Genomic DNA, 15,471 nt, shown 5'->3' with positions numbered 1-15,471 from the left:
GAGAAATTGTGATTTGCATTTTGCAATACATGTTGCATAATAACAATCTGAGATTTTCATTCTACTCAATTATAAACAGAGATTCACTCTATCCAAATTCACTATAAACTGGTTCCACTATAAATCTAATCATCATGGAAGCTTACGCTGTCAGCATTGCTTAGGTTGTTGCATCCTAATCTCACTTGCATGTCTCTGCAAGAGCTTTTCTTGTTCTTTTAAAATTATATTTCCTTTCTTGCTGCAGTTTTTCTTGTCATTTTGTATTGTAGGATCAGGATATTCACCCGTAGAAGATGACGAAGATGTGTATGCACGCAATAGATATAAAGGTGAATGCTTTGCTTCTGTGCTAAAGAAAATCAGCTGGTTGCTGGGAGATCTTCTCTCTTTCCTTCCTGCATCATAAAGTCTTAGAGCGATCCAGCTCCTTGTTTGTGTTCAGATTTTTCAGACAAGATAAGCTTTTCATTTTTTTATTTTTCTAAACAATGGAAAATGGAACAAGCACTGTGTGTTGTTTAGCTTACATGAGTAAATTGCTGGGTTTTATTGCCTTCACCCTTGAAAGGTCAAGCTGCTAGCTCATGAATATTAAAAATAAGCTGTCTTCTGCCTCTTTCATACCTCATAGCCAAAGCCATCAGTGATAATCCTGTTCAGAATCTGGACCTATTGATGGTAAGGTATGGAAGCTCATGAAAGAGAGCTTGATTTTTATAAGCTTCTTAATATAGTCCTTGACATTTCTGGTTCATCTTGCAACCTGGAATGAAGAGTAAAATGTGTTTGCCAATGAACATACAAGACATTAAACAAAATATGCTGGCACATTAATGAGATAATTGAATTCTGCAAGTATAGAAATCAGATTCAGATTTTCTTCCCTATTGCAAACAAGTTTCCTGACCAATGGGATCTGATAGCAAAATCACTGGTGAGTCTGTGACATATGTGCCTATTTCTTGAAGAATCTGGTTCCACACACAGCCCCCTTCCCTTCCCTCACCCCAAAAAAGTCATTTTACTGAGGTTTTGCTTCAGCAAACTAGTCTATGGACATACAAGACAGTGTATTGCATTGTTGTGGTAACATAGAAATATTGGGTATTAATGTAGCTTTGCTTAATGTTGGTAGTAGACAGAGAATAAAACTGGATTTTTACACAAGGATATGCATGCAAATCTATCAGCTACTTATGAGTACCAAAGGAGAAGGTACAAAATACTGTCTGTCTTACGTTTTTATAAATATTTATTTTGCTCCCCCACCAAGGTGTATCCCAGTGTGAAAATTCTGCTTTAAAAGTATAATCAGAAAAAATGTATTTGCCCATAGCTTTATATGGTAAATGTGTTGTTCTTTATCTTTAACATTTAATCCTCTGTGGATACTTAAACAAAGAATTCAAATGATTCACTAAAGATAAATTAATGCTGGCTGGACTGTGGATTAGTGGTGAAAATGTAGACTCTGTCTAGGAACTGTCTTTTAAAAGCGATCGAAAACAAATTATTTCAATGGCTGCAAGGATGTAACAGTGGTATGTGAAACACAGTGCTTTTTTCACACAAATATTAAAAACTGTATTGAATTTGGAAGCTCTAATGTGAGCTTTAGTAACAGATTAGACAACTCAGATCCAAAAATCAAAGGCATGAAGCTGAGAAGACCTAAGTTGTATTAACTTGCTTGCATTTATTTGAGTTGACAAGCAGGTCACTTAAAAAAACAAAAAACAAAAACAAAAAAAACCCAACAACAACAAAAAAACCAGATATGGACCTGAGTTGTTAATATTGGATCAAAAGTTCACCAAAATGTGAGGGTGTTCATATCCAGGATTTTGGTTATGGACCATCTCTCCTGGTAAAAATTTCAGAGTATCAAATATACTAACCATTATGCATGCCTTTTGAAAAATGTACATTAGTACATGCCTAGCATGGCATGGTGTGTATGTGCATCTTAAGCAGAGCTATGTAAACCCAGCAGATTTTCAGTTCGCAATGCTATTTGCAAATTAAACCCTATAGTTTGTTTGCCAGGGGTTGGCCACATGCCAAACCTTCCGTGCTCATCTGGATGTCTTTCAACCAACTCAGACTTCCAAGGAAACATCTCTATGGAGTTCCTTCCCAACAACTTAGCTAAGAGTTCCCTTCCTCTCTGGTGACCCCTCTGTTCAAATGCCAAATCAACCAATAAGCCCCATTGTATTAAAAAACCCTCTGCATTTTGCATGCTGAGCTTATAGGAACACTGATCCAAAGCCAGCATTTGGACAGTGCTGACAGATACTTTGGAAAGTGCCGCTGTCAAGAAGAATGCTTCTTCCCTAACTGACCTATAAGATGCCTGCTCTACCTGGGGTTCCCATGAGAAGAAAAAAGCCCCAGAGTGCATTATTTCTTTGTTCACCACAGCACAAAAGCCACTTTGATCCAGGCCCTTAAGCGTACCTCTACACTGCAGCTGGAAGTGGGCCTCCCAGCCTGAGTAGACAGACGTGTTAGTACAACTCCAGCAAGTGCACTAAAAATACCCATGTGGATGTTGCAGTTCTGTAAGAGAACATAAGTATGTCACTGAGTTAAACAGCTTCAGAAACAGGCTGTGCTACTTTAAAATGCTTTTTGTGAAATAAACTAGAACCCTGGCAGTCACACGCTTTTCCATTCTCAGTCTCTCCACTTCCACTGTCCAATGCTGTTTCTGTGGTTCTAGTAACAGCACAGTAGAATTTATGTGGAAATTTAAATTTCCATTGGGGGAGATGTTAAAATATCTCACCATTTTTATGTAGAGGAATTATACACTGAATAAAAAATACAACATGTATGGTAGATGAAATAAGAGCACATTAAATATGTTCATGGGACTAATCCCAAATATGAGGAAAGACATTTGAAATGTGGAAATGCAATTAATCAACAGAGCCAATAATAAATATCTGTGAAACTGATTACATTTGTGAAAGGCAACTTTTAGATCACTCTTGTGGTTTTGCCACTGTTTAGGCATGAGGTTCTGGAAACACTCCCAGATCCCATAAAGGCTCATTATATACCTTCTGAATGTTGCATGCTGTGTGACATTTCAGTGCTTGTCTTCCTTTTGGCCTACACTCTTACCTCCTTAAGTGGTGTCCTTGTCAAATCCCAAAATTAAGCAGAGTCACCTTAGGTATTAGTTGGATAGAAGACCCCCCTCAGAAAACTCACTTGTTGCCCCACCCCCACCCCCCAAAAGTAGTTTTGGCTTCCTAGGAAAGGTTTGTAGCTGACACACCCCAGTGTGCATACTGAACCAGTGCCCCAGCATGGTACTAATGGAAGCTTTGCTGATGGAGGATTTCTCTTGAATATGTATCTTTATAGTCTTGACCACCTATAGTCATTAAAGACCCCCCCTTTATTTTTGCAATAATTCAGTATGGGTATTAATCCCAGTATTGTGGCCAAATGCCAGTTCTGCTCTGATTTGACACTTCCTGTGATCCATTGAATTTCATGTCTAACCTATACTGGATGCTTTAGAGGAAGATGAATCACATACTTCAGGCCAGTTTTCTGTGTTCCTCCATTTGTGTGCAAAGTGCTGGAATGGGTTGGGGCTGGGGAAAAGGTGACTCTCAGACATCTTTGTGTTTCCTCTCATCTGGCTCCAATCCCCAGCACAACTCAGAGTGGCCCAGCATCATTGGATGCTTGGGCCTTCAACCCTGTTCCTCATCAGCTTGGTGCCTTTCTGATGGGATCTCTGCACCTCCATTCCTAAATTGAATTTAGGCAAAGTATTTTTTCTTTCCTGAATGATTGTATAGAATTGCTGGTGGATGAGTGCCACATTTCAGGACCAGTGTGTGCTATCATATTTTAAAGATGAGCCTGAACCAAAACCCCAGAACCAAACTCTTCAGATTTTGGAATAGTTTAAGATCTGGATATGAACTTTGCGGCTTGGGTCCATTTCCCGTTTGTGTGTGTGTATGTACACTTGTGCTAGACATAAGAAATAACGCAAGACTGAGTATACATTCATCAGTTAATATAAGCACACCTTGAAACTCATAGGACATCCATATACTGGCTGACATTCAAACCCGGTGCCTGAGTGCATACATTGTACTTGGAGACTCTGAGTTAACACCCACTCAGGATGAATGAAGCTAGTTCTTAACTCTCTAAAAGCTTTTGTTTCAATTTGTCAGACCTAGACAGACAGATCTACAGATCTAGTAAGAAAGACAACACTGCACCCATTCACATTTAGATGGTTTTCTTCATAATCAGGATGAGAAAATAAGCATATTTAAAGTGATATCTTAAATATTGTGCAACTAATGGGGCCATCAGAGAAGTGCTATCCTGGTATGCTGGTGAGTTTTGGCTTAGTCTGACGCCTGAGATGGAAACTGGAAATTCATTCAGCATAAGTGAAACACCCACACATATGCCTGGGGTCTCTGTCATTCTTGTGTCCAAGCAACCAAACTTGACATTTCTGTAATATGACGTAAATAATAATGCCCTTAATAAAAGGGAGCTTGAGCCTTCATGAAATTCACCAGTGGCCATGTCTGTTTCTATGGTGCCCTGGTATGCGTGTATCTGATGGTCCTGAAGGAAGTTTCGAATGAAAGGGTGTTAAGATAAGAATAAGGAAAATTAAAATTATGCCACAGATAAAGATAAAGCTTCATTGGCATTGAACTTGCATTTAAATTGCCAGCTTCTGTTACCAAAGGGAAGGTAAATGCATCCTCTGTGGGGTATTAAAACCTAAACACAATGATGATCAGCAAACTGTCCACATGGTGGCACACTTATTCCACCAGCATGACATTTAGACACCCAATTTAATAGAAACGATCATTAATTTGTAACAGGCAGGAACAGCTCACCTTTAAAGGCCTGATGCTGTGATATCTTTAGCACCTTGTGGAATCAGGCCAGGAAATTACATCTCTGTGTGTTGCTTCTCTACATTTTCCTTTTTAATAAACTCTCTCTACAACACTGAAGAAACAAAATGACTTTGCAATTGTGACTTAAGCCAATTAGTCTTTTGTAAAATATGTGTGTTCTGTGTTTGTTTTTCCATTCTCTTTGCCAGAAACACCTTGGTGTTCTCCCATGAAGGTGAAACATGGTAATGCGTATTGCAGAACACCTCAAGGAGAATATTACAAAAATGTCTTGGGGACGAGATGTGATATTCGTTGTCAGAAAGGCTATGAACTGCATGGTCCTCAACAGCTTATTTGTCAGTCAGACAAGCGCTGGTCTGGGAAGGTTTTGTGTAAACGTGAGTAGATCATAACTGTGTGTGCATGTGTGCACATGTCACTGTTTGTGTGATAGACATTAGATATAAAACAGAGATGAGTTTATGTGAGTAGCTTTTATATTTAATGTCAGTGCTGGGATGGGGAGAAACTTAACTGACAGGAGCTGCTCTTAGAGTTTACTCTGTTTATCTTTGGGCTTTCATTCATATTTTGAATTTAAAAATAAATATGTCTTTGTGAAGCCATAGCTAACTTAGTTGCACCTATTTCAGACATTATTTACATAGCCCCTGTGATGTACATGGTGCTGTATGATAGGTGGACTGTGTCAATTAGCTGAATGCAGAGGAGCTTGCAGGTTCAAATCATGGCAGGTGCAATCTAGAAAACACAGAGTGGAGAGAGGCATTAAAGGCAGGAATGCTTCATGGAATAGGTAGGCTTTGAGTCTGTAGAAATCTTTCTGAAAATGAGGGGTTATAAGAGTTCCCCTTTGCAAACATATTAAAATACTGCGGATAGTTAATTCTAGCTGCACTGTTAATTGTGTGTCATTTTGCAAAATTTGAATGTCACCAGGTTGAATGGGCCCACCATTGGTTTGTGAGAGAAAACATTTTGACAGAAGAAGGGAGTGGGCGGTTGGTCTTTCCTTAAAATGATTTCATTCCATTGGGCTAACTTAGCTGTATGATAGCAAAATTTGAAGTCTGTCTGAGGAGGGGAAATCATATGAGCAGTTTCACATGCTCTGACTGAACAATTCCTAACCATGTTTTGTTCACATGCAGTACTGCACATCTGTTTCACCCCCCACTCCTCTAGAATGGAAAACAGAAGATCCTGGATACATTTGTTTTCTTTTACAGAAATACGGTGCCCAACGCTGTCCATGCCAACTAATGGAGGGTTCAAGTGCATAGATGGTGCATACTTTAACTCCAGGTGTGAGTATTACTGTTCCCCAGGATACCAGCTAAAAGGAGACCGGACAGTAACATGTATGGACAACAAAGTTTGGAGTGGCAGACCAGCCTCCTGTGTTGGTAAGTAAGATGAGGTTTGCACTTCCTAAGGAGCCTAGATGTAAAGCTGTTGTAGCCTGTTAATGCCAAAATATTTTAAATGTATTGGAAACATGGCTCCTGCATCCATGTCAGTGAGAAAACAAACACAGTGTCTTTTAGAGAAGCATTGGAACAACTTGCCTAGGGGTATAATGGATTCTCCATCACTTTAAATCAGGACAGGATCTCTTTCTAAAATACTTGTTGTAGCTCTGACAGAAGTTAAGGGCTTGATGAAGAAATTACGGGGTGAGGTTCTATAGCCTGTGCTATGCTCATAATAGTCCCTTCTGATCTTAACGTCTACGAAGCAACAAAAATGATTAGGGGACTGGAACACATGAGTTATGAGGAGAGGCTGAGGGAGCTGGGATTGTTTAGCCTGCAGAAGAGAAGAATGAGGGGGGATTTGATAGCTGCTTTCAACTACCTGAAAGGGGGTTCCAAAGAGGATGGCTCTAGACTGTTCTCAATGGTAGCAGATGACAGAACGAGGAGTAATGGTCTCAAGTTGCAGTGGGGGAGGTTTAGATTGGATATTAGGAAAAACTTTTTCACTAAGAGGGTGGTGAAACACTGGAATGCGTTACCTAGGGAGGTGGTAGAATCTCCTTCCTTAGAGGTTTTTAAGGTCAGGCTTGACAAAGCCCTGGCTGGGATGATTTAACTGGGAATTGGTCCTGCTTTGAGCAGGGGATTGGACTAGATGACCTTCTGGGGTCCCTTCCAACCCTGATATTCTATGATTCTATGATTCTATGAAGCCTGATGTAATTATTTGTGCTTCCTCAGCAGCATCTTGTACCTGCTGCTTTGTGTCACAGACACGACATCTTAAGCCTAGAAGAGAATCAGAACTAACCAGTATGGTGGGACTTCCTCTGTCACTTCTGCATCTTGGGGTCCTGGACTCCCAGTGAATTCTGGGGAAATGAGGATGAGCTTTTCTGATGGGAACAGTTACATTAGGCTAGGGAACATTTTCAGCTCAGTTCACATAATTCTCCTTTGTACTAATAAGATTTCGTCGGAAGATGTAGCCAACGTGTCTCAGCTGCTGCTGCTGTTCTTGGGAATCTCTGGATAAGGGCTCAGTTTTCAGTCACCCAGATGTGCAGGTCTTTAGCCACTTGAATTGGCCACCAACAGTTTGATGTCATGGCTGGAGCAATATTTGTGTTTTTAATGATCTGTGTGTGACACTATGGTTTTCCTCAGGATGCCTGTGGCTCAGTCTAGGTTAGTGGGTGAAGCAACATGGGAGTCTCCCTGCTGTGGCTTTTACATTCGCGGGGTTTCATTCAATTTTTCAGTTACTTTCTGTCTTGCAATTGTATACATGCTCCTGCCTGTCTATACTCAGACTAAGTTTGTGGTTTGTCTTGTGTTTTATGTGCAAATTCAAGTCTGGCTCTTTTGCAGGGTTGGTTTTATGATTTTGGTAGGGGAAGGGTGAAATGTCATCATCTTTTATACGACTTCACCAGTTTGCACTGCTGACCTGGGCATCTCATTGCAAATGACAATGTAGCAGTGTACTGGAAATGTTCCTTTAACAAATGCAGACAATCAATATTTATAACTTCACAGCATGTGAATGTATTCTATAGTAATTCTGTAAGACAGTGCCATAGTTAAGTCCAAAATACAGCACGTTGCTGTAGAGTAGAGAGAGACACCCTCCACCCCCATGATTTGGGTGCAAATTGTGGAGTGTGCCGGTGAGTGAAGTACTTCATTAATGAAGTTAGGGTTGCCAGGCATCCGGTTTTCAATGGGAACACCCGGTCAAAAAGGGACCCTGGCAGCTCCGGTCAACACCACCAATCAGGCCATTAAAAGTCCAGTCAGTGGTTGCAGCAGGGGCCCCGGGCTAAGGCAGGCTCCCTGCCTGCCCTAGCTCTGAGCAGCTCCCAGAAGCGCCCCAAGTGCCAGCTAAGTAGCTTCCATTAGCTGGGAACCACGACCAATGGGAGCTGCGGTGGCGGCGCCTACGGGCGCGAGGGCAGCGCACGGAGTCTTCCTGGCTTCCCTTGTGCCTACAGGCTGCAGGGACCTGGTAGCTGCTTCCTGGGAGCTACAGTAAGCACCACTGGGGCCCCGTACCTTCTCCTGTACCCCCAGCCCTGAGTGTGCTCCTGCACCCTGAACCCCTCAGCTCCAGCCAAGAGCCCGCACCCCCAGCCAGAGTCCTCAAGCACTGCACCCCAATCCCCTGCCCCAGCCCAGAGTCCCCTCCTGTACTCCAAACCCCTCATCCCTGGCCCCACCCTGGAGTCCTCCCCCCCCCCGCACTCCTACTCTAGCCCAGAGCCCTCTCCTGAACCCCTAATTTCTGGCCCCACCTGGAGCCTGCACCCCCAGCCCAGAGGCCATACCCCCTTGCAATCCAACCCCAGCCCGGAGCCCTCTCCTGCACCCCAAGCCCCTCATCCCTGGCCTCACCCCAGAGCCCGCACTCCCAGCCAGAGCCCTCACCCCCTCCTGCACCCCAACCCCCTGCCCCAGCCTGGTGAAAGTAAGTGAGGGTTTGGGAGAGCAAGCAACAGACAGAAGGGGGATGGAGTGAGCAGTGGTCAGGGCCTCTGAGAAAGGGCAGTGCAGAAAAGCTGTTCCCAAACTGTGGTCTGTGAAGAACTTGCTGGTGGCCTGCAGAAAGCTGGCTGGTCCCACGGTTCTGTCTCTCCTCCTTCATAGAATCATAGAATATCAGGGTTGGAAGGGACCTCAGGAGGTCATATAGTCCAACCCCCTGCTCAAAGCAGAACCAATCCCCAACTAAACCATCCCAGCCAGGGCTTTGTCAAGCCTGACCTTAAAAACTTCTAAGGAAGGAGATTCTACCACCTCCCTAGGTAGCGCATTCCAGGGTTTCACCACCCTCCTAGTGAAAACGTTTTTCCTAATATCCAACCTAAACCTCCCCCACTGCAACTTGAGACCATTACTCCTTGTCCTGTCCTCTTCTACCACTGAGAATAGTCTAGAACCATCCTCTCTGGAACCACCTCTCAGGTAGTTGAAAGCAGCTATCAAATCCCCCCTCATTCTTCTCTTCCGCAGACTAAACAATCCCAGTTCCCTCAGCCTCTTCTCATAAGTCATGTGTTCCAGACCCCTAATCATTTTTGTTGCCCTTCGCTGGACTCTCTCCAATTTATCCACATCCTTCTTGTAGTGTGGGGCCCAAAACTGGACACAGTACTCCAGATGAGGCCTCACCAATGTCGAATAGAGGGGGACGATCACGTTCCTCGATCTGCTCGCTATGCCCCTACTTATACATCCCAAAATGCCATTGGCCTTCTTGGCAACAAGGGCACACTGCTGACTCTCATCCAGCTTCTCATCCACTGTCACTCCTAGGTCCTTTTCCGCAGAACTGCTGCCTAGCCATTCGGTCCCTAGTCTGTAGCTGTGCATTGGGTTCTTCCGTTCTAAGTGCAGGACCCTGCACTTATCCTTATTGAACCTCATCAGATTTCTTTTGGCCCAATCCTCCAATTTGTCTAGGTCCCTCTGTATCCTATCCCTGCCCTCCAGCGTATCTACCACTCCTCCCAGTTTAGTATCATCCGCAAATTTGCTGAGAGTGCAATCCACACTATCCTCCAGATCATTTATGAAGATATTGAACAAAACCGGCCCCAGGACCGACCCTTGGGGCACTCCACTTGACACCAGCTGCCAATTAGACATGGAGCCATTGATCACTACCCGTTGAGCCCGACAATCTAGCCAACTTTCTACCCACCTTATAGTGCATTCATCCAGCCCATACTTCTTTAACTTGCTGACAAGAATACTGTGGGAGACCGTGTCAAAAGCTTTGCTAAAGTCAAGAAACAATACATCCACTGCTTTCCCTTCATCCACAGAACCAGTAATCTCATCATAGAAGGCGATTAGATTAGTCAGGCATGACCTTCCCTTGGTGAATCCATGCTGACTGTCCCTGATCACTTTCCTCTCATGTAAGCGCTTCAGGATTGATTCTTTGAGGACCTGCTCCATGATTTTTCCAGGGACTGAGGTGAGGCTGACTGGCCTGTAGTTCTCAGAATCCTCCTTCTTCCCTTTTTTAAAGATTGGCACTACATTAGCCTTTTTCCAGTCAACCGGGACTTTCCCCGTTCGCCACGAGTTTTCAAAGATAATGGCCAATGGCTCTGCAATCACAGCTGCCAATTCCTTTAGTACTCTCGGATGCCACTCATCCGGCCCCATGGACTTGTGTACGTCCAGCTTTTCTAAATAGTCCCTAACCACTTCTTTCTCCACAGAGGGCTGGCCATCTATTCCCCATGTTGTGATGCCCAGCGCAGCAGTCTGGGAGCTGACCTTGTTCGTGAATACAGAGGCAAAAAAAGCATTGAGTACATTAGCTTTTTCCACATCCTCTGTCACTAGGTTGCCTTCCTCATTCATTAAGGGGCCAACACTTTCCTTGGCTTTCTTCTTGTTGCCAACATACCTGAAGAAACCCTTCTTGTTACTCTTGACATCTCTGGCTAGCTGCAGCTCCAGGTGCGATTTGGCCCTCCTGATTTCATTCCTACATGCCCGAGCAATATTTTTATACTCTTCCCTGGTCATATGTCCAACCTTCCACTTCTTGTAAGCTTCTTTTTTATGTTTAAGATCCGCTAGGATTTCACCGTTAAGCCAAGCTGGTCACCTGCCATATTTACTATTCTTTCGACACATCGGGATGGTTTGTTTCCAGCTGAGAGAATTAGAACAAGTGAGAGGGAGAGAGGAAATGAAGACCAAAGGGAGACATTTTGTGTGTTACTTTTTCATGAAGGCAATTCCTATAGGTACCCTTGGGGCATTAAGCGATCACGAATGGGACAGGAGGTAGGATCCACCCTACTTTGAATGGGAAGGGAGGTGTCCATGGGAACCTCTTGCTACTAAGATGTGGTCCATGCTATGCAAAAAATGTTTAAAAACCTGAATTAATGGTGTTTTTGCAAAATGTCAGGTTTAGCTCCACCCTTTGTTACTGTAGCTTCATGGTTTAAATTTATCCAGCTCAATGCAACTGTAACGGAATCTTGGCAACAGCAATCATATAGAGCTTGTAGGTGCAATATTAAAAATGCAGCTACATACAGAAGTCATGAGGCTAATTTCATATTTAGTGAGATGGGCTGCACTGATTGGCCCATGTATTTGTTTATTCAACATTTAAAAAGCAAAATAGGATTTACATTTGGGTGAGAATTAGTCTGCAGACTGCCAGGGGTTCATTTATCCCAAGCCACATGCATGGTCAGCAGTAACCTTGAGAAAGAACAAAAGGTCTGGTTTGGTCTATTCCACCCTAGCAAACAAGCTGTAACCCTGCCACCATATTTAAAATAAAATAACTAACATTTAAAAGTAGCACCAGACACAGATCAACAATTAGCAAAACAAGACTTTTAAATCTCAGGTGGTGGTTATATTTTTCTGACTCTTTTTAAACACACATGCCAATGTTTTTGAACCTAGTTAGGCTTCTAAATCTGTATTTAGGCACCTAAATAGAAATGCTCTGATTTTCGGAGATACTGAGTACCCACAAACCCCACTGAACTCAATGGGGTGTGTTGGGGCACGGCCACTCTGAAAATCAGGCCACTAACTATGAATTGGGAAGCTTAAATATAGACACCCATGTTTGAAAATGTTGGCCTTCTCGTACTTGTCAGTATGTATTGATTTTTGTTCTTTTGTTAAAATTTTGTTCTGGTCCTTACTCTACTCCCTGGCTCAAAATTGCAAAGGTGTAACTGAGGATAGAGTTTGGCCCATTGTATGTGTAACACCGACAGACCCCAGTCGTCAGCAGGTGGGATCGAAGCTTGGACCTCTGGAGCTTTGTAATGAGCCTCTACTGCAGGAGCTAAAAGCTAATGGCTTTTAGCTAAGACTGTAGAGCAGACTCATTTTATCTATCTTCTCTCTCTGTAAGTGGTCTCGGTGCCACTAGATGGGACAGAACACCAAACCCGGGAGGTGTGTGGGTTACATATGTTCTGATGATTCTTGATGATGAAGCAGCTCATTTTGCACTAGAAAATAAACCTTAAAAACCCAACTTCTGTGCCCCTACAGCTTCCTCTCTTTGTGCCAATAACAAAGGGTTGGAGCAGTTGGAAGTCTAATAAGTGAAAAGTTTTTAGTTGAAAATGTTCTCTCTCACTAATGAAACTTCCATGAAAAACTCTTGACTTTTTTGGAATGTTTTTGTTTTTCACAAAATTTATGTTTGCAACATTTTTATCAAAACGAATAAGTAAAAGTTTTATTGGAATCATTATCAAAATAGTTACCGAAATGCAGCAAATTTTGGTAACAATGTTAAGAAAAGTTTGGTTTAGAAAATAATCTTGATTAAAAAATTTCAGAAAGAATTCCAAGGGACAAAATATGTGTCCTTTTCCGACCTGAGAAGTGGGGAGAAAAACATTTTTTCCCCAAAACACTCTTCCTCCCCCCCAGTTTCTCAACCAGTTGTACTTCCTAGTAGGGCTCATGTTTGGGGTTGGTGGCTGGTGTAAAGCTGGGGGTAGGCTTGCAGACAGGGAGTAGCCATGGGCCAAATTTAGGATTGGGAATCTTGGATGTTTTGGGGCTAGGTTTAGGACCAGCTTTTGGGCCCAGTTACCATTAGGTCTGGATGATAGCTCTGTGCTAGTGTTAGGATTGGTTACTAGGTCTCAAGCTAGGGTGAGGGTCAGGACTGGGAAGAGGTAACAGGATAGGGTTAGGGCTGGGCACATTTGCCAGCTCTGGGCTAGAGCTGGTTGAAGTCCTGCCCCCAAAATGGTTTTTTTAAAAATGAAATGTGACTTCTTTCTAAATGAATTTTTTCACACAATGCTTGAGTTCCTTGAAACCTTTTGTTCAATCAAAACCAGGTTTTTCGGGGGGGAGGGGTAAGGGAGGGAGCGGCGGTAACCACTTTGTATAGAAAACATTATCAAATTGTGGGGAAATTAGTCCACTTCAGTCCCTGGGAAATGGAAATACCTCAAAACTTTGAAAATTCTTATTTTTCAGCCAGCTGTATAACAGATGTTGTGGTAAATAGCCTTCACCATTCTACTACATCCTTTATGTTACATCCTATAGAAATGTTAAGACCAACAATTAAGTAACCCTTCTGACTGAGAGAGTCTGAAATTGGCCTTGCATTCTTACATGCTTTTTATATGGAATAAGTATTTTTAATTAACTATAGCAATCTTTAATTACATCTACAGTCAGTAATAGTGTTGGCATCAAATCTTTATCCATCACATACAGATACTCAGATGAGTATTAGGATTTTGTATTCTCTACCATCCCTTCCTTCCCTAGCCTTGCCTTGCCTCGCCTCCCCCACTCTCTCAAAAACAAATAAATTCAAACCTTTAACAAGCCAAAGAAACAAGTGGTCAATAAACCTTTTTAATGTGTGAGGTGGCCCATGTCAGAAGTGTGGGAGTTCAGAAAGCCACAGGCTCTTTGAAAACTCATCCTCATCCCTTTTCCGCTGAGATCAACTAGCTGCATTTATTCAGTAGAATATTACTGACCTTTTGTTCTGGAGCCGTCATTAAAGCAAGATGATTTCCATAGGCAGAGTACTTGTACCATTGCTACTAGAATATAGTAGCCAAAGAAGCACTAATAAAGTATGAGAAAGTAGCTGAGGAAAATCATGGTTGAGCAGCTTCAAATTTTTCATTAAATGCCTGCTTCCCTCCCCACCAGGATATAAACCTTCCAAACAAGATCAGTCCACTTACTAAATAACCTTAATGTCAGAAATACCTAATAAATGGTTTAAATAAACCAGTTCATATGCCATGTCAGCAAAGAGATTCAGAGGATGACTGAAAATCTATTTTATCCCATGCCATTGTGCCTCTTTAATATCCTATGATATGTAATTGCAGGTTGGATGTAACTGGTATACTAGGGTAATGGCAGAGTGGAGTAAATCCTGGAGCTGCTTGATTCAACACAGAGCATTAGATACTAGGCCCTGTAATCTCTGCACATGGCATTCTCCTGTTAAATAAGAGGGTGATGGCAATTTGCACCACCTGGTCCTAGTGCAAATTAAAAACAAGAGAGCAAAGCACTTGAGCGTGTGCATAACTTCAAGCCCACCCTTAAGAACTCTGCTAGATCAGGTCCTATATGTGGCCTTCAGGCCCTGGCAGTCTGTAAGTGTGGCCTCAGTAGGCAAAGTTAGAGTGCTCTGTTGTATTCAGTTAGATCATTTTGAGGTTTGTTTGGTGTGATATGGTGGTTTTGTGTGTGTGTGTAAATGTTTAAAGGCAGTCAAAGTAGCTACAGACAATATCCTTTCTGGTGATTTCAGGTCCAACAAGAAGTGCATACTCACCCACGGGTGCCTAGTGATGCAGTTCCTAGAGTAACTTAGTTTTGTTGTCTTAATAAAGTGAAAATTCATGCTTGTTCATTCAAACCAGTGTCCTCTGCTGCTTAGTGATGGAATCTTCTTCCTGATTAATTGGATACTTAAAACATGAGTATCCTAAACACTGCCCTGCTCCTTCTCCCATCATTTACATGGTATTTTATTTAGTTATATAGTGCCTTTAATCCTGGGCGGTGGCTGCAAAGGAAACACAGTAACCAGCCCCAGAAAGACAAAAAAACAACTAAAACGTCACTATTAGTAGTCCCAGTACAAATGCAACATTAGCCGTCATTAAAGGAGGTAGGTAGGGAATGTCATTGCCCTAAGGATGTAACAGAGCAAAACTCCCATTGGCTTCTGTGTGGCTAGGATTTCATATTTAACGTGCAGGGCAGATTTAAAATGATGGAGTGAACAAGAAAAGTGAGGGGGAATGAACAGGAAAGTATTTCCCTAAAGCATCCCCTAGAGGAGGAGTGGAAGTGTGAAAACACTTCTTATTTAGAGACTACAGCAGATGAATGAATTGCAGTGAGAAGAATTTGAGAAGCTGAATGAAATCAACACTTAGGGCGGTGACAAGAGAGGAGGTGCAGTCAGGTGACAAGGTTGAAGGGAATGGTAAGAATTTTAAAAGTGGCAATGAAGAGAGCTGAAGGAAAGAGAAAATGTGAGTAACAGG

The 15,471-nt window shown here is 42.5% G+C and overlaps 1 protein-coding gene across 2 annotated transcripts in view; it reads left to right on the top strand.

Moving 5' to 3' along the window:
• Window positions 1-15,471, top strand: part of SRPX (sushi repeat containing protein X-linked) — a 73,460-nt gene that overhangs the window by 43,225 nt on the left and 14,764 nt on the right. The window contains exons 2-4 of one of the 2 annotated variants that reach the window (XM_073328353.1): window positions 273-332; window positions 5,120-5,311; window positions 6,164-6,340. In XM_073328353.1, coding sequence (XP_073184454.1) covers window positions 273-332; window positions 5,120-5,311; window positions 6,164-6,340 — 429 coding nt within the window. The remainder of the gene's footprint in view (window positions 1-272; window positions 333-5,119; window positions 5,312-6,163; window positions 6,341-15,471) is intronic. The other variant, XM_073328360.1, reaches the window with a different exon arrangement.

The sequence above is a fragment of the Lepidochelys kempii genome, chromosome 1 (genome assembly GCF_965140265.1).
Source record: "Lepidochelys kempii isolate rLepKem1 chromosome 1, rLepKem1.hap2, whole genome shotgun sequence".
Taxonomy (NCBI): domain Eukaryota; kingdom Metazoa; phylum Chordata; order Testudines; family Cheloniidae; genus Lepidochelys; species Lepidochelys kempii.
This window is presented reverse-complemented; position numbering and strand designations above follow the sequence as displayed.